Below are 27510 nucleotides of genomic sequence, written 5' to 3'. Positions count from 1 at the left end.
ATTGACAGTAATACTCTGATTATATAGATACTTTTAAGAGTTATAAGATGGGTGGGGGTAACAGGAGAGGAAGCAGACAATTTGCTTAGGTGAGTGGGTTTCACAGGGTAAATGATATTTATATGACCTGAGCTTTCACCAGTAAGAAGAAGGTGGAAAGGGGGTAATGAGATGGAAGCCTCATGTGGTCAAGGAAAAGAACTGTGTGTTGGAAATCAGGAAACCTAAAGTCTAGTCTGCTTAGGTCAGTTCTTAATTATGTGACCTAGATACATGGTCACGCATTTTCATAATGTCTAAAATGATGAGAGGTGAGGCACCTGGGTGGCTCAAGCAGTTGAGCATCTGCCTTTGGCTCAGGGCATGATCCCGAAGTCCTGGGATTGAGTCCTGCATCAGGCTCCCTGCAGGGAGCCTGCTTTTCCCTCTACCTGTGTCTCTTCCTTTCTCTCTGTATCTGTCATGAATAAATAAATCTTTAAAAAAAAATGAGAGGTTTATCAAGTAATACCCAAGTTCCTTCTGTGTTGCATTTCTGACTTTGTTGAATAAATGGACAATATTTTTATAGGAAGCTCAGATTGGAAGCTCAGTATATATGTCTTATTATTTGTAGTGTGAAAACTCTAGAAATGGCAAAGTTAAATTTTAGAGTTGTTAATTTATTTTATTATTTTTTTTTAATTTTTAAATAATCTTTACACCCAATATGGGGCTTGAACTCATGACCCTGAGATCAAGAATCACATATTCTTCCAACTGAGCCATCAGGTGCTAGAGTTGTTAATTTAGCTTTTTCTCCACATATAAACAGCATTTTTTCCAAAGGACATTTTAAGTCATGAGAAAGAAAAATGTTTTTTCATCAACTATAGTTATGGTTATTTACATTTTAATATGAGGCTGCCATTAACAGAAGAGTTCAGCTACACCTAATAATCAATATGCTTGATGTCCTTTTTTGTTTTTTTAAAGATTTTATTTATTTATTCATGAGAGACACAGAGAGAGAGAGAGAGAGAGAGAGAGAGAGGCAGAGACACAGGCAGAGGGAGAAGCAGGCTCCATGCAGGGTGCCTGACGTGGGACTTGTTCCTGGGACCCCAGGATCAGGCCGTGGGCTGAAGTCGGTGCTAAACTGCTGAGCCACCCGGGCTGCCCTGCTTGATGTACTTTATGTATTGTTTTACTGATCAGAGGTTTTCTTCTTCCTGTGGAGCAGACTACAGAGCTCCTCTTGCAGTCCATTTCTCTTTCTTCTCAGAAATACAACTAGACTCCCTTTTCTGTTAGATTGGGCTAATACATTGAGGTCTCGCCAAAGGAGGTGCGCTGAGGCTGGTGTGCTGAGGTCTGGCCAAAGGAGGACAGCTGACAGTCTTGTGTGCCACTTCCAGGCCTAGTTTTAACCTCTTTTGTAGCTGTTGACTCTTTCCTTCCCAGCGTCAGTTTAGTGTCCATGACTAGGGTAATCTTAGAAGCTGCTCTTCAGCCTGGGTTCATGAATGACTGTGTGGAACAGAGCTGTCTCTCCTCCCATTACCAAGTGATTCTATAAGGGAGATATTTAAGTACCCAAACTGCAAGGTTTATCTTTAATAGTAGCTCATGTTCCCTTAACATCTGCAGTGCTATGGCCAGCAGTGGACAGCTCTGCCTTGCTTTCACTTCTTGCTTATATAGAGCCTCAAGGTCACTGGCATGAGACATGAAGACCTTTTAGGTGTTCCTGGGCATATGTGCAGCTCTGCACAGGCAGGTGGCTTCTGGGCTCCCAGGAATGTGTTAGGATTTGTCAGAGCCTCCTTTACATCGTCTGATTTTCTAGATTTTCTTTTAAATTTTTTGGTCACCTTGTTTACCACAGTTCTGTCACCAGCTGAAGTAGCTGTGATGTTAAACAGTTGCAACTGATAGTTTTCTGATGAACAGTCCAGAGAAAACACTGTTGTTGATATATGTGCTCTGGGTCAGGTCAAATCCAGGCAAAGCCCTAATTGGTCAAGTGATTACAGTTCTATGGACATGGATTTGAGGAGCCCAGCCCTGATTTGTCCCCATCAGTGGCTGCTAGAATTTCAGGTTTCTCAGTCACCGTGGAACCATAGGCTTAAGGGGAAGAGGGTTTGGGAGTGGGAGAAGACAGAACACTACATAGCTCACTCTCACTCAGCTCGATTTAGCCGTGTTTCTTGAATAAATGCACCTGAGACTGTTGCAAGTCTTTGATTAGTCTCCAGAATTCTGAAAAGGTTGCTTTTGATGATTTTTTTACTGATGGTCTCAAAATTATGGAGGAGTGGATTTTCAGAGATTTTTTTAACACTGTCATCCCTGTTTACATCACCTATTTGTTTAAGATTTGTTTGTCTTTGTTTCTAAATGTATTCAGTGTAACGAATAGCAAAAATGTTTACGTTTGAGAGATGGTTTTATATTAATTGACCTTTTAATGACTGTGGTAGAAATGATCCTGAATATGGAAATACATAGATAATTAACTTAAAAAGAAATACAGGTTGTGTTAGGAGATATAAGATGAAAAATAACCACTTTAAAGCTGGAAGATGATGAGAACTCCATTTTGTAGAGGAGGAGTCTGAGGGCTGGACAATATGAATGCCTTGTTGAAGATGTGACTAACAGCAGTTTACGTTCTTCAGCCTTTGAATGACTTACAGCAGCAACACATAAATAGAATATTCAAGCATTAAGCACTAACAAGATACTCTTTATTACGTTAGCTTTGTGTAAAGGACATTCTATCTAAACTGATGATTTTTAAAAACATTTTCTTTCCCTCTAGTTTTCCCTTGGGTTTCATGTTGTAGGGACATGTGGTAGTGTAATGATAATCAGTCTTTTGGAGGTCCTGGATCTCACTGAGATTCTTAAGAATTATCACCTTGTTCCCTAAAAAAATGTACATAATGTGCATGTATGCTAATTATTTTTATTGTTTCGTATATTCCTGGTAGATTATTATTGGATCTGACTTAGACCTTATTATAGTCTGTTTAAGCTTACAGTTCTATTATATTTCTTAGTTTTATTATTTTTTCTATCAAATTTAAATTGTTAAAACTATCACTGATTACAGATATACAGACACTAAAATGTTAGATTGCTATTTCATGCTCTTATTCTTTTTTATAAAATAGACAAATACCTTCCCTGCTGGATAAAATATGTGTCATAATATTGCTTTAAATCAGGAATTCTTAGCTTTAGAAATTCTGTTTCTGTGACTTAAGTGATTATTTTAAGTTTTTTAATTGTCTCGTTTTCAAAAGTACACATATTCAGGATTGTTTACCTGCTAACGCTATTGATATTATTTTACTACTTGTCAGTTTTAGTTCAGGAGAATCTGATAGTACATTATCTATTAAAATAAAATAAAAATCCTCAAGCCTTAGCCAGCATAAAAGTGTTAAATCTGTGTGGTGTGTCCAAGTTTGGACAGTTGCAACTCAGGGAGTCTCTGTGGTGTCATATTGACTGTGTATTAACACAGGGCCTTCTGTGGGGCCAGCTTCTGCTTGTTTAGAATGCAGATGAAGCTGTTGATGGATCTGGGGACTGATGGCTTAAATTCCAATTAATCAATGGCTTCATCAGTTTCTTAATTCAGATCAAATATCTCCTGAATGCACACAATTCTTTTAGTGGTATTAAGAGAAATTAATGCTTTAGAACTAATTTTCATCAATCTCTTATAAATGCCAATATCTTTTTCACTTGTCTCCTAAGTGATGACATTATAGTTTAAGTGTTAGGACATATTACAATAGCTCAGCCGTCACCTGTTTGTGGGGTGGGGGTAGGTAATGACACTGTGCTCATCCACATTGTCTCCTTGGTGCTATTCATCTTCCCACCAGCTTAAAAATTTCATGCAGGGTCATTAAGTCATATAAATGATTTAGAAATCAAGTTTAGTGGCAAACGATCTGGTATTACATATGCGAAGTCAATGTCTATTTTTCTTTTGTCGATCATATACTGTACCCATCTCTTTCAGAGCTATTGGGTACGTGAGCTCTTGCAAGCAATCTCCTGATATTACAGGATAACTTATCACGGTATATGACAGACTCTGGTGCTCTGTCTCATCGTGTCCCATCAGTTACTTTATCACCACTTGATGCCACTCTCCTGTGTGACACATAGCCTAGTTGATCTTAATTTGATTGTCATTAAACCTGTCCTTTCCTGTCAGCTCTTGTCAATTATACAAAATAAAATCAAGTATTCATAGGAAGTCTGTAACGGGATATAAGCAGACCAATTTAATAATTCATTTTTGCTGAATCTTCACTGATCTCCATGGTAGCTACTGCTTGCTGTTAAACATTATTAGATATAGTACGTGTAAGACACAGCAAGTTGGCCATACTCCTGATTTTGCTACAGTTGATTCTCTCTTTTTAAATCATATAATTTACTGCGAGGTTAATAATATTAACCGTACTCAAAGATGAGTAATATGTCCATTGCCCTTAAGTTTTTTAAAACAGCATATAATTATTTAACGTGAAGCATGTCCTTTTTTCTTTAAAGAAAGACAACTATATTACTTCCGGTGTTTAATAATTTTATAGAACTTTGGTACTCGTTTCATTTTTATTGTTTACTTTATTTCTAAAAATTTTACTTATTTATTCATGAAAGACATGGAAAGAGAGGCAGAGACATAAGCAGAGGGAGAAGCAGGCTCCCTGTGGGGAACCCGATGCGGGACTCCATCCCAGGACCCTGGGATCCATGCCCTGAGCCTAAGGCAGACAGACGCTCAGCCACTGAGCCACCCAGGTGCCCCTTAGTTTCACTTTTAGAAACATAAAATATTTGAAATATAAGAGACTCTAGAGATTCTCCCTTCTTATTATTTTATATGTTAGAAAGCAAACCTAGAGTAGAGCTGTTGGCAGTGACATCTCAAAGTACGTGTCAGACAGAATGTAGAATTCAGTCCCTATGAGGTTATCTTTTGTATCAGAACACACACAAGCACACACATGCACATATATAAACATGCATATATTTAAGAGGAAAATATCAACTTTGAAATAGCATCCACTGCAAATTTTCGTATGCTCCTTTTTAGCTGAAACCAGTTTGTAAAATAGACTCCTTATGATAGGTCTTTTGACAAGTAATGCATAACAAAATTTATTTATGTACTTAGATATATTTTTCTAAGTACATGTAATCAGACAAAGGTCTCCTAATAAGTCTTCACTGGATACAGTAGATGACTCAGAAATCATTTTATTTTATAGTTCTCCATCTTACTATACCTTAGGAGAGTGACTTGGCTTCTGTGAGTGTCCTAGAATCAAACTGGTAGTATTAGTGCCCCTGGCAGAGAGCAGTTAAAAGAATTAGAAGTATAATTGGTGAAGGGTTTGCATGGGGCATGTTTCAGATACTGAACTGTGATTAGTTGAAAGTGCATTAGCTGACAGAGAAAAGTAGTAAGAGAGCAAGAAAATGCTCGTGATGTGTAGGACTGTATTTCTTTCAGAGGGTTCCAGGGAGAATGAGGCTAGCACGGATGTGGGTTTGCACAGACCCATTTTAGTTTTAGGACATTGTGTAAGAGGTGTTCTGGACTGGGCTCTGTGAAGATACTTTCTGGCATGTCTACCTTAACTAGTTCCCTCAAATTGAGAAATAGTAGCTAAATAAGCTCCTGGTATATGGCACTCACTGGCAGAATTTCATAGATTTTCCTCTAAATTTTACAACACACCTCCAAATTTGATGTTTCCCACTGTGCAGATGAAAACTTTATTGAGGTGAGGTCACTGGACAAGGAGCAGTTGTGAGTGAGATACAGAGCCAGTGCTCAGCCCAAGGCTGGTCTTCCTGCTGTGCTGTGTCGGGCCCTGGGAACAGCAGCATCTCCTAGAGCACTGCTGGCACCTTGGGCCCCGGCTTTCTTCATTGTGGTGGTCTGGTCTGTCTTACACGCCATAGGGTGCTGAACGGTACTCCTGCCTCACATCACTAGGTGCCAGTAGCACCCACTTCCCTGCCCAGCTTTGAAAATAATGTCTCCAGAAGTTTCCAAGTGCCCTCTGGGGGCAAAATCACCCCTGGTTGAAAAGCACTACAGGACTTTTTATTTTTTTCTTTCATTGAAGAGAACCCCTAAGATAAATTAAGTGTTCAGTTCTGTTTCTTTTGAGAGTAATTGTTTTACTATTTTTCAGAGATCTTTCTCAGTAAGAACAAATTGATTCTGTGGCATTTGACTCCATTGGGAAGAAGCTTCTGCTCCACACCAGTGCAGCCAAGAATTCAGAGACTGGCTTCATGTCCTTGCTACCAGCTCCATGCCCTTACTACCCTGCCAAGCCAGGGCGGCACCCTGCAAAGAGTGTCCGTTAGTCGCTCATTTCCCCAGGCCTGGTGGGCTAAGTCTCCCTTCTGTTGACCAGTTTCCCTTCAGAGGCAAGAGCTATGCCCAGTTTTGACAAGCTGGGAGTAATGGGGCCCCAGCAGGTCCCCCACCAGCTAGCTTATACAGCAGAAGTAACATGCCTGGGGGGGCTACCACAGCCCCTCTCCTAACCCCAGCACCCACTTAGAAGCAAGGAAGATGCCACTGTAGATCAAGCTGGCTGTCCCCTTTCATTCTCCAGTGCCTTGACCCAGAGGTTCTCTGGGGGGAGGGCCAGAGATCTTTGCAGACCTTGCTGAAGTTCGTGCCTAAGGGTGGTGGTGAAAACCATGGAGAGCTTGGTGGCCAGCTGTTCACAGGGCCTGTGATATACACCGACAAAGGACGTGGAAGCCCGGTGAGAAATTTTACTGCCAGTACCAGGGTAAGAGTCCCACTGGTTCACACTCAACACTGTGTGCGTGTGTTAGGCTACTCTGTTCAGGGGCAGCCAGAGTGGGGCAGTCTTACAGGCTTCCTAAGCAAATTTCTGGATGTGCTGCTCAGCCCAGTGGTAGTTCCTGGGAGGCTGAGCTTAGAAATGAAATCACATGCCTCCTTGTTGGTCTAGAAGATTGCACAGATGCCAAAACCATAGCTGTGGTCCCAGGAATAGACATAGAGAACCTCCAAGCTGCTGGTCCATCCCTGAATGAACCAGGGGTAGAATCACGAACTGACTTCTGCACTGGGGAGAATAGCATCCAAGCCACATGTGTCCAGCGGTAAAGGGTGAAAATCTGACTGATTGCATTCAGACACCACTTTTGGCCAACAGGAAGTTGATGTGAGGCTCGGAGCAGCCCCTAGAAAGCCAGTGTCAGTGACACAGGGCATGCTACAGGGGAAATTGATGTCACAGAATTAGGTTAGCCAAGTCACTAAAAAATAAACAGTTATCTGAACAACAACCAGCACTCAAATACAGTTTTTGATGTTTGTATAACACAATTCAGAGTGTTCACTCATCAACTGTAGTGAATTTTGTGTGATGGTACAGCAGAGGGGTTTGAAGTCAGATGGACCTCAAGGTGGCATTGTGCTGTTCATTCTGCCCTCCCCAGTGAGGCCTCTGAGCTTGGAAGAGGGGCATGTCACCTGCCTACTGTCTGATAGGGCCTCAGATATATGTAGAGCAGCACAGACACCTAGGAGATGCTCAGTCAACATTAGTAACCTCTTGTTTCGGGGAGAAATAAGTGACTTTTTATTATGCACATATGTCTCCATATAGTTTTTGAGGAGTGGATGTGGAAATTTTTTTTTTTTTTAAGGTTTTATTTATTCATGACAGATGGGGGGTGGGGTGGGGGGAGGGGAGGCAGAGAGACAGGCAGAGGGAGAAGCAGCCTCCGTGCAGGGAGCCTGACGTGGGACTTGATCCCAGGTTTCCAGGATCACACCCTGGGCTGAAGGTGGCCCTAAACTGCTGGGCCACCGAGGCTGCCTTGGATGTAGAAGTTTCTAATTAAGAGAGTAGATACCATATTTATTTCTTCTTAGTTTGGGGTGTTCTGTTAGTCTCTGCCCATAATGATCTTTGGAAGGTACTTTCTAAATGAGCCAGGCCCCGAAGAAGTATACTTGTATTAAATCCCGTGTCCCTGAATTTCTCTCCCTAACACTTGATCTTAGTCTCTATCCCTCCCCCCATAGCCCCAGTGGTATCTGCGATGGTGGCTCTTTGGCCTTGGAGGTTCAGAAGGATCCCAATCATGGCAGAAAAGACAGTAACACTAACAGAGCTGGTCTACTGCTTTGTTCCGGGGACTTCTCTGGATGTGTGAAGCCTGTTGCTGTGGAGGCCCTCTTTCCCTTAATTGTAGATGGTAGCTGCTCTACGTTTCCCTCACTGACTTTCACAGAAACCACTCCACCCCAATTCTACAATAGGATATTGGGTGTGCCCCAAATGATGAGTCTGGGTTCTGTTTGAGAATTTTGAGTCTTGGTTGCTTGTCAACCCCATACTGTGTGTCTCCCAGAGCTTCTTTCACTCCTCCTGATTTTGCTTACTTCTCTCATTGTTGGACTAAACACTAAGGTCAGTAGGACCGTTAGTGCCTGGAGTAGTGCTCTCAGCATGCTGGGAGTTCAATGAATCTTGAGAGCATGTGCAAGAGCAGCACCGACTGTAAAGCTGTGGTGAGGAGGAGCACAGCCACACCCCGTGAGGTAGGGCACTTCCTGTAAAATCTTCATCATGTCTTAATTACACTTTTTAAAAATATATATTTTATCTACGTATTTATTTGGGAAAGGAAGAAGGAGCAGGGGAAGGGGCAGAGGGGGGAGCAGGCTCCTCATGGAGCAGGGAGCCTGACGTGGGATTCGATCCCAGGACCCTGAGATCATGACCTGAACTGAAGACAGACACTCCACTGATGGAGCCACCCAGGCATCCCCTATGTTTATCATTTTGAAGATATCAATAAATTTACTCTTCTTAGCATATGTCTGTATTTACAACCTCCCCTCCCCTCTCCCCAGGGGTGAGATATTGTTTTATTTACTTAATATTGTTTTATTTTTGTTTGTTTTAAATATCTAGTAGTTTATTTTAACCATTTTAAATTATCTTAATTTGACTGTTAAATAACCATATCATTTCAGCTGCTTTATGGATAAGTGACCTTATTTTGGGCGGGGGGAGAGAGAAGGAGAGAAAAGGGGGGGTTGGGCAGAGGGAGAGAGAGAATCCTAAATGAATTCCATGCTCAGCATAGAGCCTGATACGGGGCTCAATCTCATGACCCTGAGATTGTGACCTGAGCCAAAATCAAGAGTTGGACGGTTCACTCACTGAGCTATCCAGACACCTCTGGGTAAGGGATCTTTAACAGGTTCTATTAGGTAGCAGAAAACTCAACCAGCATCATTTAGCTCTGTCTTCTAAATCTAAGCGACTTAAAAGCCACCATTTTGAAGTCTCAGGCCCTGTCTCTGCTGGGTAACTACAGCCTGTGAGCAGCCACAGGCTTCTTTATAAGGCTGTTCACCTCTCCCTCTACCAGTAATCTTACGATTTCTGTATCTTTAAAGTTAAAACCCATTTCACCCAGGACACTTAAGGTTATGTCGTCAATACTAATAAATAGCTAGTTTAAAATATTGTAAAAACCTTTTATTTAATGTTTCTGTGTTGCTGTAGTCTCTTCTAGATAAAAGGGAAAAGGCCATGAGATAAGTTATTGATGAAATGAGCTGCTGAAGTGGAGAGGAAGTGCAGTCGGCCGATAACTGTCATAGCATGAGCACTGGTAAACGACCATGCGTGCTGTCAGCTGTACACCAGAGCCACACTGGTGCTGAGCTGCATTGATCAGCAGTGTCTTGTCAGTGAGGTTGATGGATGGAGCAAACACGGATAGGGGAAGGGAGCCCTGAAATAGAAATATGAGAAATGTACAGCTAGAAGTACTCTCCATCCCTGCAGGTGTTCACATATAAATTGCAATGTGGGTTTCTGTAGTGTTTTCTCTCTTTACTGCAGAGATCAAATGTTTGTACAGTTGACCCTTGAACGACCGAGGGGTTAGGGCTGCTTACCCTCCCACCCCGCCCCCCATTTAGTTGGAAAGTTACATAAAACTTTTGACTCCCCCAGAACTTAACTACTAATAGCCAACTGTTGGCTGGAACCCTTAGCAATATGTCTTTTAACACAGTTTATATGTTCTAGATATTATACACCATATTCTTACAACAAAGTAGGCTGCAGAAAAAATGTTACTAAGAAATCATGAGGAAGAGAAAATACATTTATGGTGGACCCATGTGAGGATCAATTTTATAATATTTTGGTTGATATATTCTGTATTAATCTGAATGCACTTTTAAAATGTGTTTTCAGACATTCGTGGGTTTTTTTTAGAGCAATTTTAGGTTTTCAAAAAAGTGAGAGGAAGGTACAGAGATTTTCCACACATCCCTGCACTCTCACACGTATAGCTTCGCCCAACATCAGTGGGCCCCAACGGAGTGGTGCACTTGTTCCTATAGATAGACCCACATTGTCACGTGAGGGCTCACTCTCCAAGGTATGCATTCTGTAGGCTTGGGCAAATGTAGAAAGACGTGTATCTGCCATTATGGCATCATATGGAGTATTTTTCTTTATGATACTATTTGTAAAAATCCTCTGTGCTCCATCTGTTCATCCCTCAGCAACTACTGATGGTTTCATTGTCTCCATAGTTGTGCCCTTTCTGGAATGCTCTATCAGATTCTCTCCTCACACTGTACCGAGTGGCAGGCATCATGAAGTCTCTCTGTGTCTTTCATGGTCTAACAGCTCATTTCTTTTTAGGGCTGAATAATTCCTCATTGTCTGGATGCACCAGAGTTTATTCATTTACCTATTGAAGGACATCCCAGTTGTTTCCAAGCCTTGGCAGTTATGATAAAAGCTGCTGTAAAATCTGTGTGCAGGTTTTGTGTGGCTTAAGTTCTCACGTCCTTTGGGTCAAGGCCAAGGAGCACAGTTGCTGGGTAATACGCTGTGGTTATGTTTAGCTTTGTGAGAAACCACAAACTGTCTTCCACACTGGCGGCGCCATGCTGCACCCCCTCTGCCAGCGAATATGGATTTCTGTTGCTCCCCATCCCCCGTCAATGACTTGGGCCATTCTCATAGGGTTACAGTGGTGTCTCCTTGTGGTGGTAACTTGTTTCCCCGGTGACATAGGATTATGTGCTTACTTGCCATCCGTGTGTCTTCTTTAGATCTATAGCCTGTTTTTTAATCAGATGGGTTTCTTATTGTTGAGTTGTAAGAGTTCTTTGTGTATTTTGAATAACAGTCCTTTGTCAGCTATGTGTTTTGGGAACATTCTCCCTCCTAGTCTGTGGCTTGTCTTCTCATTCTCTTGATACTGTTTTTTGCAGAACAGAAGTTTTGAATTTTAGTGAAGTCCAGCTTATCACCTGTTTCTCTTCCTGGCTCACATCTTTGGTGCTGTATCCAAAAAGTGGTCACCATACAACACTAGGGTCACCTAGGTTTTCTCCAGGTGTTCTTGTCCAGGACTTCCATGGTTTTGCATTTTACATTTTACATTTAGGTCTGTGGCCCCTTTTGAGTTAATTTTTGAGAAGGATATAAGGTCTCTCTGGATGCTGTTGTCACATGTGGGTGTGGAGTTGTTGCAGCACCATTTCCTGAAGGGACCGTTTTTGCTCTTATCTAGTAATGTCTTGATTTCTCTCTCACCTTGCAGCACAGTTTAGCTGGATATAGGATTCTTGGTTGACAGGTTTTTCTTCTTACAGCACTTTAACCGGATTGGTGACTTTGTCTCAGATCCAAAGTTTTTGATGAAAAATCCACAGATAATCTTATTGAAGATCCCTTAGATGTGATGAGTCTCTTCTCTCTTGCTTCTTTCACACTTCTTTGTCTTTTGAAAGTCTGGTTATAACATGTCTCCAGTTGGGTCTCTCCGACTTCATCTGACTTGACCCTCTTTGAGCTTCTTAGCTGTGTGTCTTTCATCACATCAGGGATGTTTTCAGTAATGATTTTTCCCCTTTGTCTCTCCTCCTTTGGGACTCCCACAGTGTGTGTGTTGGATCAAGTGCTGGGTCCCATGGGCCCCTCAGTCTCTGCTTGGGGTTTTTCAGTTCTCTCTCTTTCTGTCCCTCAGGCTGGACCACTTGTGTTGTCCTGTCTTCAGGTTTGCTGATCTTCCTTCTGCCTTCAACTCCCTCCAGGGCATTTTTCATTGTGATTACTGTATTTGTCAGCTCTTGAATTTCTTTTTCTTTTTATAAAAGTTTTTTCTCTCTATTGATTCCATTTTGTTCATCATTTGTTTTCTTGACTTTCTACATCTTTCTTCAGTTCTTTGAGCATCTTTTAGACTAGTCTTTGTCTAGTGGATTTGGCGTCAGGTCTTTTTCAGGGACAGTATTTGTTGTTTATCTTTTTTTTTTTTTTTCTTTAAATTGGCCATACTCTCCCGTTTCTCTGTGTGCCTTGTAATTTTTGTTGAACATTGACATTTGAACCTTTATAATGTGGTAAGTCTGGAAATCAGATCCCGTCCCCCATCCCAAGAGTAGGTCAACTTGAGACTCCGTAATAACAGTAACAACATTGCAGTGAAACTTCTCGATTACTGTAGCTCATCCAGCACACATAGTGCGTGCACACGTGAATGCACTTGCCCTAACTGGCCTTCTCCCGAGGATGGCAGGGGGCCAACTCATTGTCTTGAAGTGTGAATAAATTACAATAAGGAATCAATGTTTTCTTATAGGAACTGTTTCACCAGGTGACCAGACCAAATCCAAAGAGCAGATGCTTCTCATTTTACATTTTATTCTAGCTCAAAGGTAAAAAGGAGGGGTAGGCTTCCTTCCACTTTCTTGAACCTGTACTGCAGTCATGGATGTGCACTTTGAGTACAAAGGGCTGCTGGCATCAGAGCAGAGCAAAGACTGGATATGGTACCAGGGTCTGTGGAGTGTGAGCTGGGCTCTGAGTGCTGGAGCCAGGGTTACAGGACCCACAAGGGAAAGGGAGATGGTTGGCCAGGATTAGAAGTGTTCAGTCAGTGGAATGCAAACCAGAGAGGGCCTGTAGATAAAACGAGACTTTGAGGGCATACCCAGAAAGGACCAGGCTCAACTGTAGTGTCTTGGGATGTACATTTGGGGGATAAACTCCAAATCAAAGCAAAGAAGTGCAAGCGACAATAGTGTTACGAGGAGACAGGGAGGGCTTGTGGGACGGGGACACACAGGATCTTCTCAGGGGTCTCTCAGGGGTACAAGGGTGAGTTATGTTTACGTAATTCACTAAGGTGTACATATGTAACTATTTTATAATTAAGTTTAAAAAGCCATCAGTCCCTTGAATTTATTTGGTGATGAAACTACTATTACTTTGTTTTTTATGCTTGTTTTTAGGGACTGTTTTTAGGGATTGCTTTTACAAAGTTAAAGGTGATTTGCTTTTTTAAATTGTGTACAATATGTATAATTTCACAATGAGCAGTACAAAACAGATGGGGCCTCTCTTCCAGCCCCTCCCTCCCCGCCTTTCTCCCCTGCAGAGGTCATCCCCACATCCACACCCACACACTTCCTCCCTCTGCCACCTGGCTCTTCAGTGCATGGTGTTATTCTGTGCACAGTGTTGACACCTGGCTTTCCTCTCTCCGCCATGTACACTCTAGACTGTTAACAGGAAAAGTGGAGGCCTTTCTCATTTCTTTCTCTTCTTCCTCCCTCCTTGTCTCCCTCCCTCTCTCTCCCTCCGTCTCCCTCCCTCTCCCTCTCTCCCTTTCTCCCTCTCTCGCTTTGTGTGTCCCTCCCTGTCTCCTGTCTGGGTCCTGTCTTCCATCCTATCTTTGTTACACAGCTGCTTGTGCTCCCTTTTATTCATTGATTCTCACATTATCTGTTCCCAGTCTTTTATTACAATAAATAAAGTTAGAAGATCATCTTACGTGTATGTCATTTTGTGTTTTGCTGTTCTATCTTAGGATAGGTTCTGAGAAATGATGTGATAGAAATACTGATGGTCAAAGGGTGAATGGAGTTTTGTTATTTAATAGTTTTTCATGTTTAAAATTTGGTAGGGTATGACAATAAATCTTACCTGGGTTTTGACATTTTAGCTATGCTTTTATTATTGAACATATGTTTTATCGTGGCAGATCAGATGATTTATTAGCAAAGTTATGGAACACACTCATGGATATTTTTGTGTATTGACTTATTTTATTATTAAAACATGAATTAAAGGTAGAAATGATTGATGTAGTTTTTCTAAAATGAAGCACTAATTAATATTAAGTCTCAGTAGGCAAGAATACCACATAGGAGGCATCTGTATCTTGTTAGCACACTTGTTTGTGAATCAGATGTAGAAGGGCTTTTAAGGACTTTTGTTTATGTGAAGCTCTAGCTGCATCCTTTCTGTATCCCACTTTGCTGCACAATTGTGGTCTGAAAGCACCTGTAACTCTGGAACTTTCTTCTCTCATTCCAAGGTTCGTGTTTTATTCGAACTGATCAGCTTGATGGTGAAACTGATTGGAAGCTGAAGGTGGCGGTGAGCTGCACACAGAGGCTTCCAGCCTTGGGGGTGAGCGTTCATGAGATTACAATGTCATTTTACTACTACTCTTCATTTTCAGGCAGCAAACATTTCCTTGTATACCAGTTGACTTCTTGAATGCACTCTTTGTAAAAATAATATTTTTTTATTAGTAACAAAGGGTCATTGAAAATCAACCAAAGTAATTTCTCTGATGTCTTGAAATGTGACCTGTTCTAGGTGTGGTTTGCAGTGTTCCCATTTGCTGGACACTTTGGTCTTTTTTTCTTTTCTCTCACTTTCCTTTTCCTTCTGATTTTTATTGTTAAACCTTGCAGTTGAGTAATCTTCAAGATTGAGACTTTTGGCAGGGTTAAATGAGCCCATTATTGCTAATTGACTGAACTCCCTGGTGGTCTGGTTTCCATAGTGTTGGCAGACTGTGGAACTCAGAGGGAAGTTAGCCTCCTTTTGGAGACTGGCACGTCCACTCTACTTTTCTTGTGACAGTAGAGAACCCTCTTTGATTAGGAGAGAGGAGAGTGTTACTGTGTCTAGTTCTTGTGACCGAGAGAGAGGAGGAGGACACTGTCAGGCACCTTACTTGGTCTTTGCACAGTGTCCCTTTGTTGCTGGGGAGTAGGCAAGAGGTAGGATTAGAGAGAACAATATTTCATCATTTTCATTAATCTCTTACAAATGCTGAGAATCTCCTAAGCTGGCACAATTTTTTTTTTTTTTTTTTTTAAACAAAACCACAGTTGGGGCCATTTGGTGCTTGTGTTAGATGTAGTATATATTTGAATGAGAGGAGCTTCGTTTTTTCTTACATCATCTGCTGATACGCCATGGAGAGTAAAGAAAACTTGAGGTGGTCTAAGAGTGACCTTTGACTCGGGCAGTTGTTGGGGAAGGAGTGGGAGATGGGGTAATGTAGATTAGATCACTTTCCTTAGATTGGTTGGGTTTGGAAAGGAGTCTCTGCTTTTATTGCATGTGGTTTATAGCTAGTTTAAGTGGACAGTGGGGGACATCCTCATTCTTGTGTACACTGAACCTTTTGGAAACTATGTAGCCTGACATGTGTAAGACTGGAAAATATTTGCTCTTTATGTATGTTTAGTTGTCTATACTTTAAGTAGTCCTTAGGTTGAAATTCTTTCTTTTATATGTTTCATGTATATCTTCCAAAGACTGGTCGCTAGTGAACAGTTGCTGATTCTTTCCTTTGTACATTTATTCATCGTCACATAACAATGTGGGTCATGTAATATGTCTGTCACAGACTTACCCTATCCTTCTGCCTTTCCTACTCCTCTCTCTTTCTTTCTTTCTTCTTTCTTTCTTCTTTCTTTCTTTCTTCTTTCTTTCTTTCCTTTTCTTTTCTTTTCTTTCTTTCTTTCTTTCTTTTCTTTCTTTTCTCCTTTCTTCTTTCTTCTTTCCTTTTTTTCTTTTTCTTTTTCCAACCCTTTAAAAATTAAAAACAACCACCATTCTTACCCCAAGGGTGATAACAGAAGAGAGTGCAGGTTGCTGGATTTGAGCCCCAGGTCTTGGTTTCCTAACCCCTGAGCTAGAGAATGACCCCCTGCTCAGCTCATCAGCTAACCAGGTGCAACTCTGTCATGGTGGGAGCAAGTACGCAACTCTTCATTTTGTTTTTTTGTTTTTTTTAATATATAAACATTAAAAGGCTGCATGTAAATAGCAAGTCTTCCTTTTTCAGGTAAATTCTGAAAAGTAGAACAGGGTGTGTGTAAAGGAATGCCTGTGATTTCAGATCCCAGTAGGTCATCTCTGAAGAGTTGTGCCCAAACCCCTGTAAGCAGCAGAATGTGATTATTGGTGAATGTGCTTCAGAACACTAATAATAACTGTTGAAGACAAAATCTCAAATTGATAGAGAAAATTTGGACCATTCATTGTTTTAATTTTTACCTCTTTGTTTACCAGTATGGTTGAATTTTCCACTGTATATTCACTAGAAATTTGTGTTTATTTGTTTGCCCTTTTGCTGTTTTTGAATTGGTGTTTGCCAATTAAAAATTAATATATATGCTTGTGTGATGTATAGTATTGACTTGATAAAACCAGATATGTGCAAAGTCTGTCCTGTTTGTAACTGATCCTTTCTTAGATGTGGAAGTATTCTCGTATCTCTTGTAGATCTATGAATCTGCACCATTCTTCAGGTCAGAAAGTATTTTTGTTTTTAAAGATTTATTCATTCATTCATTCATTCATTCATTCATTCATGAGAGACACAGAGAGAGGCAGAGACACAGGCAAAGGGAGAAGCAGACTCCCTGCAGGGAGCCCAGTGTGGGACTTGATCCCAGGACCCCGGGGTCACGACCCAAACCAAAGGCAGATGCTCAACCACTGAGCCACCAGGCGCCCCCTGACGTTATTTTTGAAAATTGTCCAAACTGCTGTTCTGGATCAGTTTCTCTGTGAATGCCAGGTGGCCTACCGCTTTGAGGATTTGTTTTCAGTCTTTTAATTCTCAGTGTTCTGAGAATTAGGGATAGTTTTTAAAAATTCTGTAGGATATTATAAGTGATTTATATGATGGGGGTTAGTACAATCGATTGATTGTGAATGAGGGAAAGCAGATTTTCTTGGACCAACTAATGAAGGTAATAGTTGAGGTTGACACTCTTTCCCACTAACTAGCTGACCTTTGCCCACTTCACAGTAGACAGGAACAGGTGGGGAGCTAGTAAATCACTAAGTCACAAGTCAGGGGTGTGTGGGAAAGTGTGCATGCACAAACTGCCCAAGTGTCTTTCAACGTGGCTATACTGTAAAACAGCCAACAGTGCATGAGTGCTGTAGTTTCTCCATAGCCTTGCTGGTACTTAGTGGCGTCATGTTTTAATTTTAGTTATTTCAATAAGTGTGCTGTGATAGCTCATTTTAGTTTGTGTTTCTATCATGGCTAGTAAGGCTAAACATTTTTATTTATTTGTGAGAGAGAGAGAAAGTGCAGGCAAGAGGGAGAGGGAGAGAGAATCTGAAGCCGACTACACACTGAGCGTAGAGCCCGACATGGGGTTCCATTTCGTGGCCTGAGATCATGACCTGAGCTGAAACTAAGAGTCACTGACTGACCCACCCAGATGCCCCCGGAACATTGTTTCACGTACTTGTTTACCATCTGTTATATATCCTCTTTGGTGAAATGTCTGTTCATGTCTTTTTAGTGGCTTTTGTTTAATTCCCTAGAATGTTGTCTATGAATGATCATGTCATGTGCAAAGAAGACAATGTAGCTCTTCCACAGAGCTATATTGTCTATACTCTATATCAAGTGTGCATAGACAGCCTTCTCTTTCTTCTACTTGCAGTATCACACTGGCTGCAATCTCTAATGCGTTGCTGAACAGAAGTGGTGAAACCATTCATCCTTGTTTCCTTTCCAATCTCGGGGAACATGGAGCTTTTTTAACATCATGTGTGATGGTAGCTGTAGGTTTTTTTTTTTTTTTAAAGATTCCTTGTATCAGGCTGAGGAAATTCTTTCTGTTCCTAGTTTGCAGAGAGGTTTTTTCATGGATGGGGATTGGATTTTTCAAAAGTTTTTGTTTATTGACATGATTATATGGTTTTCTTTTTTCTTTTTTTTTTTTAAGATTTTATTTATTTATTCATGAGAGACACAGAGAGAGAGAGAGAGAGGCAGGGACACAGGCAGAGGGAAAAGCAGGCTCCATGCAGGGAGCCCGATGTGAGACTTGATCCCGGGACTCCAGGATCATACCCCAGGCCAAAGGCAGGCGGTAAACCGCTGAGCCACCCAGGAATCCCAATTATATGGTTTTCTTTCATCTGTTACTAGGATGATCTATATGGATTTATGGATTGTATCAACCTCATAGTCCTGGGATAAACCAGAACACATCTGTTCATACTGAGTGTCCTTTTCACATAATGCAGCTTTTGACTTGCTCATATTTTGGGAAGGATTTTTTAAAGATGTTATTTATTTATTCATGAGAGAGACAGAGAGAGGCAAAGACATAGGCAGAGGGAGAAGCAGGCTCCCTGTGGGGAGCCCATTGCAGGACTTGATCCCAGGATTCCAGGATCACACCCTGAGCCAAAGGTAGACACACTCAACCACTGAGCCACCCAGGCGGCCCTTGGGAAGGATTTTTGTGCCCATATTAATGAGGAATATTGATTTTGTTGCTTTGGTTTATGTTTGTCGTTTTGCTTTTGTTGTAATGCGTTTGGTGTGCTGGCCTCATAAAATGAGTTGGCCTCATAAAACTACCTCCTGTATTTGAGGTAGTTGATGTGAGATTGGTGTTACTTATTAATTTTTTTAGTACTGAACGTCTTCACTCTTGAAACAGAGTCGCAAGTTTACTTTGTGGGAAAGTATTTAATTAATTAAATAACATATTTACCATAATTATTAGTAATGGTTGAGTTAAAGGCTTGCTGTTTATTTTCTACTTATCTCTTTGTTCCTTTTTTCCATCTTTAGGTATTATTTTAGGTTTTCATTTAATTACCATTATTGCTATAACCATTAGTTCTTTTTTAAAATTTTAAAATTTTAAAATTTTTATTTATTTTATTTTTATTTTTTTTAAAGATTTTATATTCATGAGAGACACAGAAAGAGACAGAGAAAGGCAGAGACACAGGCAGAGGGAGAAGCAGGCTTCATGCAGGGAACTTGATGTGGGCCTTGATCCTGGGTTTCCAGGATCACCCCCTGGGCTGAAGGAAGGGCTAAGCGGCTGAGCCACCCAGGCTGCCCTAAAAGGTTTATTTTTTTAGAGATACTGTTTATTCATTTGAGAGAGAGAGAGATCTTATCTGAGATCATGATCTGAGTCAAAGGCAGGTGCTTCACCATCTGAGCCACCCAGTTGCCCCTTTCACCTTTAGTTCTATTTTGTAGTGGTGGGTTCTGCGATTTCCAATATGTGTTACTAACGCACCATAATATTTCTCCAATATGGCACAATACCATATTGTATGTAATTTAAGAAACTGGCACAGTTAGACTTCCAGTTCTTCTCATCTCTTGTGATTGTCTTACATGTTTTACTTATACATGTTACGAACTTCACCATAGAATATACGTATTTTTTGTTTAAAGCAGTCAAACATGTGGGGTGCCTGGGTGGCTCAGTCAGTAAAGTATCTGACTCTTGATTTTGGCTCAGGTCACAATCTTGGGGCTCCATGGCGAGTCTGCTGGGGACCTTCCCTTCCTATCCCTCTGCCCCTCCCCCACTAAAAAGAAATAAATCTTGAAAAAAAAAGTAGCTAAGCATGTTATTAAAAAAATAAATACCGCTTTTTCCGCTGTCCTGTACATTTACTCGTTCCTGAGTCCTCTGTCCTGTAGATGGATCCAACTTGCAATGTGACTTTACTTCAACTCAAAGAACTTCCTTCAGTAGTTTTTGTAAGAGGAGTCTACTAGATTAAAGTTTGTGCTTTAAAACTGTCTTCAGGGGTGCCTGGTTGGCTTAGTGGTTGAGCATCTGCCTTTGGCTCAGGTCATGATCCTGAGGTCCTGAGATCATTGGGCTCCCCATAGGGAGCCTGCTTCTCCCTCTGCCTGTGTCTCTGCCTCTCTTTGTGTCTCTCATGAATAAATAAATAACATCTTTACAAAAAAGAAAAGAAAAGAAAACTGTCTTTATTTCACCTTTATTTTTGGAAGAGGTTTTTCAAGTTTTGGTTTGACAGTTTTCCTTGTCTCTACCTACTGTCTCAGCGCTACCATTGCTCTGCCTTACAGGATATGTAGTTCTGAAACACTGTGGCCATCCTTATCTCCTCTTTATCTCCTTTTTCTCTAGACATGTTTTTTAAGATTTTATTTACTTATTCATGAGAGACAGAGAAAGAGAGAGAGAGAGAGATACAAAGGGAGAAGCAGACTCCCTGAGGAGCAGGGAACCCGGTGTGGGACTCTATCCTAGGACCTTGGGATCATGACCTGAGCTGAAGGCAGACACTCAACCATTGAACTACCCAGGTGTCCCATCCCTTCTCTAGATATTTTAAAGATGTTTTTTTGTGATGACTGCTTTCAGGAATTTGTATGTATCTTGTTTTGTCTTGCTTAGTGTTTGTTGAACTTCTTGGATCTGGAGATTCATGATTTTTTTCTACCCCATTTCAAAAACTTTTAGCCTTTATTTTTGGGGCCTTTCTGCCCCACCCCACCCCCCCAATCTGGCATATCAGTGATATGTGTGTTAGACCACATATGTTCACAGGTCATTGAAGTCTCTTGCTCTTTCTTTCTGTGACTCTATTTGATAGTTTCTGTTGCTCTGTCTTTAAATTCACTGATTTTATCTTCTGAAGTCTTCTATGAAGACCATCCAGCAAATTTTTTATTCCAAATATTGTATTTTTAATATATGGAGGTTCCAGATATTTCACGTGTATAATACTTATTCTTCATTTCCTAATGCCATTGTCTCTTTTTTCTTGGTATATTTCTAGTTTTTTTTTTTTTAAGATTTATATTTATTAGAGAGTATACATATGCACATGTGAGCAGGGGGAGGGGCAGAGGAGAGAGAGAGAGAGAGAGAGAGAGAGAGAGAGAGAGAGAACATCTCAAGCAGACTCCCCACTGATTGAGAAGCTCAACATGGAGTTCAGTCTCAGAACCCTGAGATCATGACCTGAGCTGAAACCAAGAGTTGGATGCTTAATGACTGAGCCACCGAGGTGCCCGTTTCTAGTTTTTAATTATTCTCCTGTTACAGGTCACAATTTCTGCTTCTTTGCATGTCTGGTGATATTGGATGCTGGATATTGTAAATGATATATATTTTTTCTTTTTTCAAAATCATTGATTTTATTTTCTTAGTTTAGCAGCTTGTGAATAAATGTGATTTTTTCAAAGCTTGTTCTTAAATTAAAAGGTGGTTTGTCGAGCATAGCATTTTCAAACACCAAGTTAACAGGTCTTTGTTTGTGGTGGATTTGATTGCTGTAGGGCCATCCCTGCCAGGGGGATGGGTCCTCGAGCAACAAGCATGGACTGTCCTCCTGCCTCAGCCTCCACTGCATTTCAGCCCTTTTTCGTAGGACTCATTCTTGCCAAAAAGAAATGGAGATTTATTTTTCTTGCTGATAATAGTAATACCATTGAAAATAATATATACATCATAAAAAAGATGGAAAACAGTCATAATTGTATTCATTAGTATTTACCATTCACATTTGGGTAAAAGTTATTCCTGGCGGCACCACTTCTCCACCCTTTCCTTCATGCATCTGCATGGATGGATGATGCTATATGTACTTTTTTCCTTTTCCAGCAGTATGTTTTGTGTCATCTTTTATGTCAAAAAATGTGTTTCTCTCCAAGTGCTTTATTAGCTGCTTGGTGCTGGACAAGTTATAACTTCAGTAACCAGCCTGGTATTTATTGGTACATATGAACGTTAACAGTTTTGACGTTTTCTAAATAGTGTTAGAACTCAAAAGATAGACATAGTTGTAGGATTTTGGTTCTTCCTTTTTTTTTTTTAATTTTTTAATTTATTTATGATAGTCACACACAGAGAGAGAGAGAGGCAGAGACACAGGCAGAGGGAGAGGGAGAAGCAGGCTCCATGCACCGGGAGCCCGACGTGGGATTCGATCCCAGGTCTCCAGGATCGCGCCCTGGGCCAAAGGCAGGCGCCAGACCGCTGCGCCACCCAGGGATCCCGGATTTTGGTTCTTGTGCCAAAATGCTACCTGCAAGACTGCAGCAGCACGCACATCTCCTGTGTATTGGTCAGTTGGCCTATCTTCTCCCATCTGATGGACATGGAAATGGCATTTTGTTTATATTGACAATTTTTTTGTGAGGCTGAAGATACCTCTTACCTATGAAAGTCTGTTTCTTATATATTTTTATTTTATAAATTTCTGTTTGTGGTGTCTGCTTATTTTCCTGTTGTGTGTAGAGGTCTTTATGTACACTTTGTTAATTGTGGGTCAGACTCCCATTTCTTTAGGTCTCGTCTAAGTGTTTTCATTTATGGTTTCTTCTATCCTGTGGAAGGCTAATGTGTTTCTCTGAGGGCCTACTGCTAATGTGAGGATGGCACATGTTGGTAAGCTGGTGATGTAGTGCTCATTACCCTAGCCATGGTGGCAGCCCTACTACAATGCCTAATGTATCTGTCAACCTGTTGTGCCCCTTGAAATTTGCACAATGTTCTATATTAGATGTATTTCAATAAAAACAACTTCTAAAAATAAAAAAAATGGTTGCTGCCTTTGGTTTTATGTTTAGCATTTTTCCACTCCATGATTATATTTTAAATGATTACCTTTTAAAAAACAAGATTTTATTTATTTATTCATGAGAGACACAGAGAGAGAGAGAGGCAGAGGCATAGACAGAGAAGCAGGCTCCCCACGGGGAGCCTGATGTGGGACTCAATCCCTGGACTTCAGGATCATGCCCTGAGCTGAAGGCAGGCGCCCAACCGCTGATCCACCCAGGCATCCCTAAATTATTATTTTGAAAACAACTCCTGCTTTACATGTAATATCTCCTGTCCATCTGGTATTTATTTTGAGTCAAACTGTGAGTGGGAAATCAGACTTAAGAAAATAACTTGTTAGCCAGTTGCAGCAATACCACTTACTGAATAAATAGCTCACTTTTTTTTTTTAGCTTACTCTTTTTGCAAGAGTTTCAAATTGCCGCCAACTGGTCTCACCATTTTAAACTGTCAACATAAGTGTATGTAAGCCTCTTTCTCCCTACTTTTGCCAAGTGTGTATTGCAAATATAGCTAGACTTCTAGTCTCCCTCTTGACTTCCTGCTTTAGAATATCTTTCGCCATATAGGTATTTTAAATTTTATTTGTGTAATTATTTGTTTTCCTTTATGATTACAGATTTTTCGTTGTGATCAGAAGGCTCTTTTCCTACCAATATTCGTTTATCATTTTAACCACTTTAAATGTCAGTAGGCAGTGAGAAGCTGGTCATTAGCCTTTACATTTTAGAATTCTTAATGCATTCCCTGCACATAGACTCATGGAGAAGGAAGTTTAATCATGTCACTACATCTGTGTGGCTAAAACACTGTCGTATGAATGAGTGTTGAATGGGTTCTTTTGTATCACGTGCTGTGACGTGGGCTGAATCATGCCGGAGCCTGTGAATTCGCCCTACGGTCTCCTCCTTTCTCAGCTCTTTCCCAGACTTACTCAGACTCTCTGTGTTTTCTGTCTGCTTTGCTTTACTTCACATGGCAAAGTAAGGCTGTGCTGTCACCTTATTACTTAGGATATCTAGCTTACAATTCTCATACTATTTGTTAAAATGGATTAGTTTTTATCACAAGATGTTCTTGCAGCCTATTGACTTCCTGATGTGATTTGAGCCAATTTGGGGGGTTGGTGCTATTTCTCAGTGGCATGTTTCTCCTTTGTGTCCGGGTTTTCTTTTTCTGGTGTACCTCCTCAGTGAACCCTCCAGGGTTAAGGGGGAGGAGAGATAAAGATGATGAATCATAATGGACTGGGAAAGATTTCTGTTTGCTGTCATGCACAGATGGGGGCCCCACCTGGTCTTTCCCACTCCGTCTCCTTTGCAAGAGTTCCAGAGTCACTGGCTTGGGCAGTTGGAAATGCTGGCACTAAATCATCATTGGTAGTAGCTTTATTTTGGAAAGAGTGGTAGAAAGGAAAGTGCAAAGTTAAAACACTGTGTTAGAAAGAATGTGTCTGAAAGAAAAAGCAAAAAATAACAAATAAGAGTACCTGAAGTGTCCATAGTAATGCAGAATTCTAGGAAAGCCCATCCACTTTGTGATGGAGCCCGGGGTAGAGCAGTCCTGCAGATGAGGTGTTGGAAATGTCCTGTAGCTTGGCTGTGGTGATGTCTTAGGCAGGTACAAGTGTTCAGGGGCACACAGATGTACACTTTAAACATGCACAATTTATTGCATGTAAGTTAGGTCTTAGAAGACTAGTTGAAATCCTACTCTGTTCTCATTTGTACCTTTGATATGACCATAAAACTAAAAAGCTGTATATTGTAGGAAAAAGGAAGTTTAACTGAATTTCTGGTTCATTAATTTCAATTTGTAGCTTCATATAATTTGGCATATATTTAGATTTTGTAGGAAAAAGAGCTCTAATTTCATTATGGATTTAGGCATGACAGTTTGGTTATTCATTTGATAGCTTACTCTTCCCCTCTTCCTTCACTCTGACTTCTCTGTTTCTGCTGTAATGGACTTGGTGTCACATCATCTGTTGAGCCTTATAACAGCAAGTAGTAGTAAACCTGCAGACCTCAGAGCTTTTCTTGAAGAACTGAGGACGCCACCAAGAATGTCATCTCCGATTTTGTGGTATTCTCTTATCACTGGATGCGATCAGACCATTAAAGTTCGAGCAAACCATTTGATAATAGCTGTGCAGTGGGCCCTGTGATGGCAGGCTCAGCTTCTCGTGACTACACACAGGCAGCTAGAAGGCATGCTTCTCAGGGATCCATAGATATTTGGGAAATGTGTTTCTGGCTTTTGTGATCAGGCAAATTTATTAACAACAATGAGGTCACAATAAATCATGACTTGCTGATTTATTTCAAAAGATCCATATAGCAGTAAACAATACCATTTACATTTAATTAGTTTTATTGAACGAAAGGCAATTTTATTTGTAATGAACCACATGTTATGATTAAGGATGTATTTTAATGACCTTTAAGTAATGCGAACAAATGTTGCCCTTGACCTAATAGCAGAGGCTTTCCTACATTATTGAAAACTTCAGAATGATTTTTAAAATTATCGTGAAAAGCTTCAAATGACATTCTCATTATTGTGCCATTATTCAGTCATTTGATGTCTAATATACTAGATGAAATGCATTCCTCTGAATGTTCATGTGTGTGTAGAAATGAGGATTGTTGCTAGTATTGTTCTTTATTTCCATGTATCAAAAGGTAGTCTATTATAGGAGAACTTCATTTTTTGAAAAATACTTGTGACAGGGTAATACTTAAATGATGAAGGGGTTTTGGACCTGCCTTATTCCAGGAGTCATTTGGCTGCTTATTAAACATCCTTGTTGTATTTCCCTAAGTCCACAATTATTACACAATGTGTTCTTTCTGGGTAAACCAGCTTGACATAATTAACTTGAAAATGACTTTTTATTAGTTAATGTATACTCTAAAGTGCAATAGCAGACCCGCTGTGGTGGGCTGCTGTGTTCATGCTTTATCCAGTGTACTATCCCTGTTCTCTAAAAAATGGAAAACTCATCAGTGTTTTCCAGGCCTTGATGAAGGTGTGTGAATAAGCTTTCCCAAGTTAAACCTACTCTCAAAGCATTTGTAGGGCAGAAATGAGGATGATGTCTCCTGCCCCTTTGGTGATTCTCTGCTGTCAAGGGCCACCCTCAGTGTCACAGGTGGAAGTGGCAAGTGCCGTGTGGTCAGTGGCCTCTGCACCCTGGAGTCAGACTTAATGGGTGTGTGTTGACCTCAGTAATTGTAAGGATGTTTCCCATAGAGGGCCATTTTGGTCATATCCTGAGAGCAATTTTTGGAGGTTCAGTCATGAATCTAAGCCTTTCCTGTGATGTTGGAAGGACCTTATTCCATATATTTTTTTTAATTTTTTTTTATTTATTTATGATAGTCACAGAGAGAGAGAGAGAGGCAGAGACATAGGCAGAGGGAGAAGCAGGCTCCATGCACCAGGAGCCTGATGTGGGATTTGATCCCAGGTCTCCAGGATCGCACCCTGGGCCAAAGGCAGGCGCCAAACCGCTGCGCCACCCAGGGATCCCGCTTATTCCATATATTAAATCCCTTTCTGCTCCTGAGATCTGTTTCCTGAACTGTTGCAGCACAAATTAAGTGAGAAGTTTTTCTCTTCCCCCCACCACCCAGTGGTGGGGGGTCTGAGGCCGAGAGGGCAGCTGTGGCATCATTGACAGGTGACTCTCTCACCTGTGTCCCATGTGACTGCCTCCCCCTGCCTCCCCACAGCACGTGTCGTCATGCTCTACCCCATTAGGCCAGAGAGAATGCTGAAGGCTGCGTTCAGTGGGTGGGGGATCATGTTCCCCTGGAAGGCCTGGGAGTCCTGTCTTTAACAGGAGCTGGGGAGGATGGTGGGAAGTGTCTCTGCCATGTCATCTCTTTTTGTTTTCTGGTGAGTGTCTTTGATTTCCTCTCATACATCCTCCTAAGTGGTACGCACTAAAATTTTTCAGTTCTTCTGGAGGATTTTGCTGCCCTCAGAGTAGGTTGCTCCCTTTGGGGTTGTTAGGGCTACCACTTTTATTAGAATCCATTCTTTCACACTTGTTCTTACCATAACTCTAAGCCACTTGAAGATTTGTTTGCTCCCCACTCACCTAAAGTGGGAAATGAATGAAATGTAAACAGTGAAATAGATGTTTTCTAGAGCTGAAAGAAGCCATATCATTTTTGATGGCTGCTTGTTTTCTGTGAAAGAATATTTTCTCTAAGTGATAGAGCATGATATACAGCCCACAAGTCAGGGCTCCCACAAACAGAGGAGATCTGATGAGGCTGGTTAAATTGGGTTTTCCAGGAATAAAAGAGAATAAATACAAATCTCTAATATATTTTAAGAGATATGAGAGGATATTACAGTCCAAACAGAAGCTATGAAAAAAGATCATGCGTAAAGTAGACCTCTTAGAAAGACATGAGTGCTGAAATAAAAACACGTAAATGGGACTGGAGGATGGATTGTTTTGCATCTCTGAGAACCCAGGCAGAGATGGGAAGGAGGCATGGATGACCCACATTTCTAGCTCAGTCCTTAATACTGCCCCTAATTATTGTGTGTGTGTGTTTCAAATTGTATTGAGGTAAAATTGGGAAACAGTGAATTGCACATAATTACTGTACACCTCAGTACATCTATGCAACCATCACCACAGATAAGAGCAAGACTGTAGCCTTTGTTACGTGTCTGTGGCTACCTGTGGTCCTCTCCTAGTGCCCAGTGCTTTC

At 40.9% G+C, this 27510-nt stretch overlaps 1 protein-coding gene across 9 annotated transcripts in view; it reads left to right on the top strand.

The window, feature by feature from the left end:
- ATP9B (ATPase phospholipid transporting 9B) overlaps positions 1-27510 on the top strand; it is a 236962-nt gene that overhangs the window by 75657 nt on the left and 133795 nt on the right. For all 9 annotated transcript variants that reach the window (XM_077873965.1, XM_077873876.1, XM_077874054.1 and 6 more), the window contains one exon: positions 14452-14546. In XM_077873965.1, coding sequence (XP_077730091.1) covers positions 14452-14546 — 95 coding nt within the window. The remainder of the gene's footprint in view (positions 1-14451; positions 14547-27510) is intronic.

The sequence above is a fragment of the Canis aureus genome, chromosome 1 (genome assembly GCF_053574225.1).
Source record: "Canis aureus isolate CA01 chromosome 1, VMU_Caureus_v.1.0, whole genome shotgun sequence".
NCBI lineage: Eukaryota > Metazoa > Chordata > Mammalia > Carnivora > Canidae > Canis > Canis aureus.
Note: the sequence above shows the minus strand (reverse complement) of the source record. Positions and strands in the feature narration are given on the sequence as shown.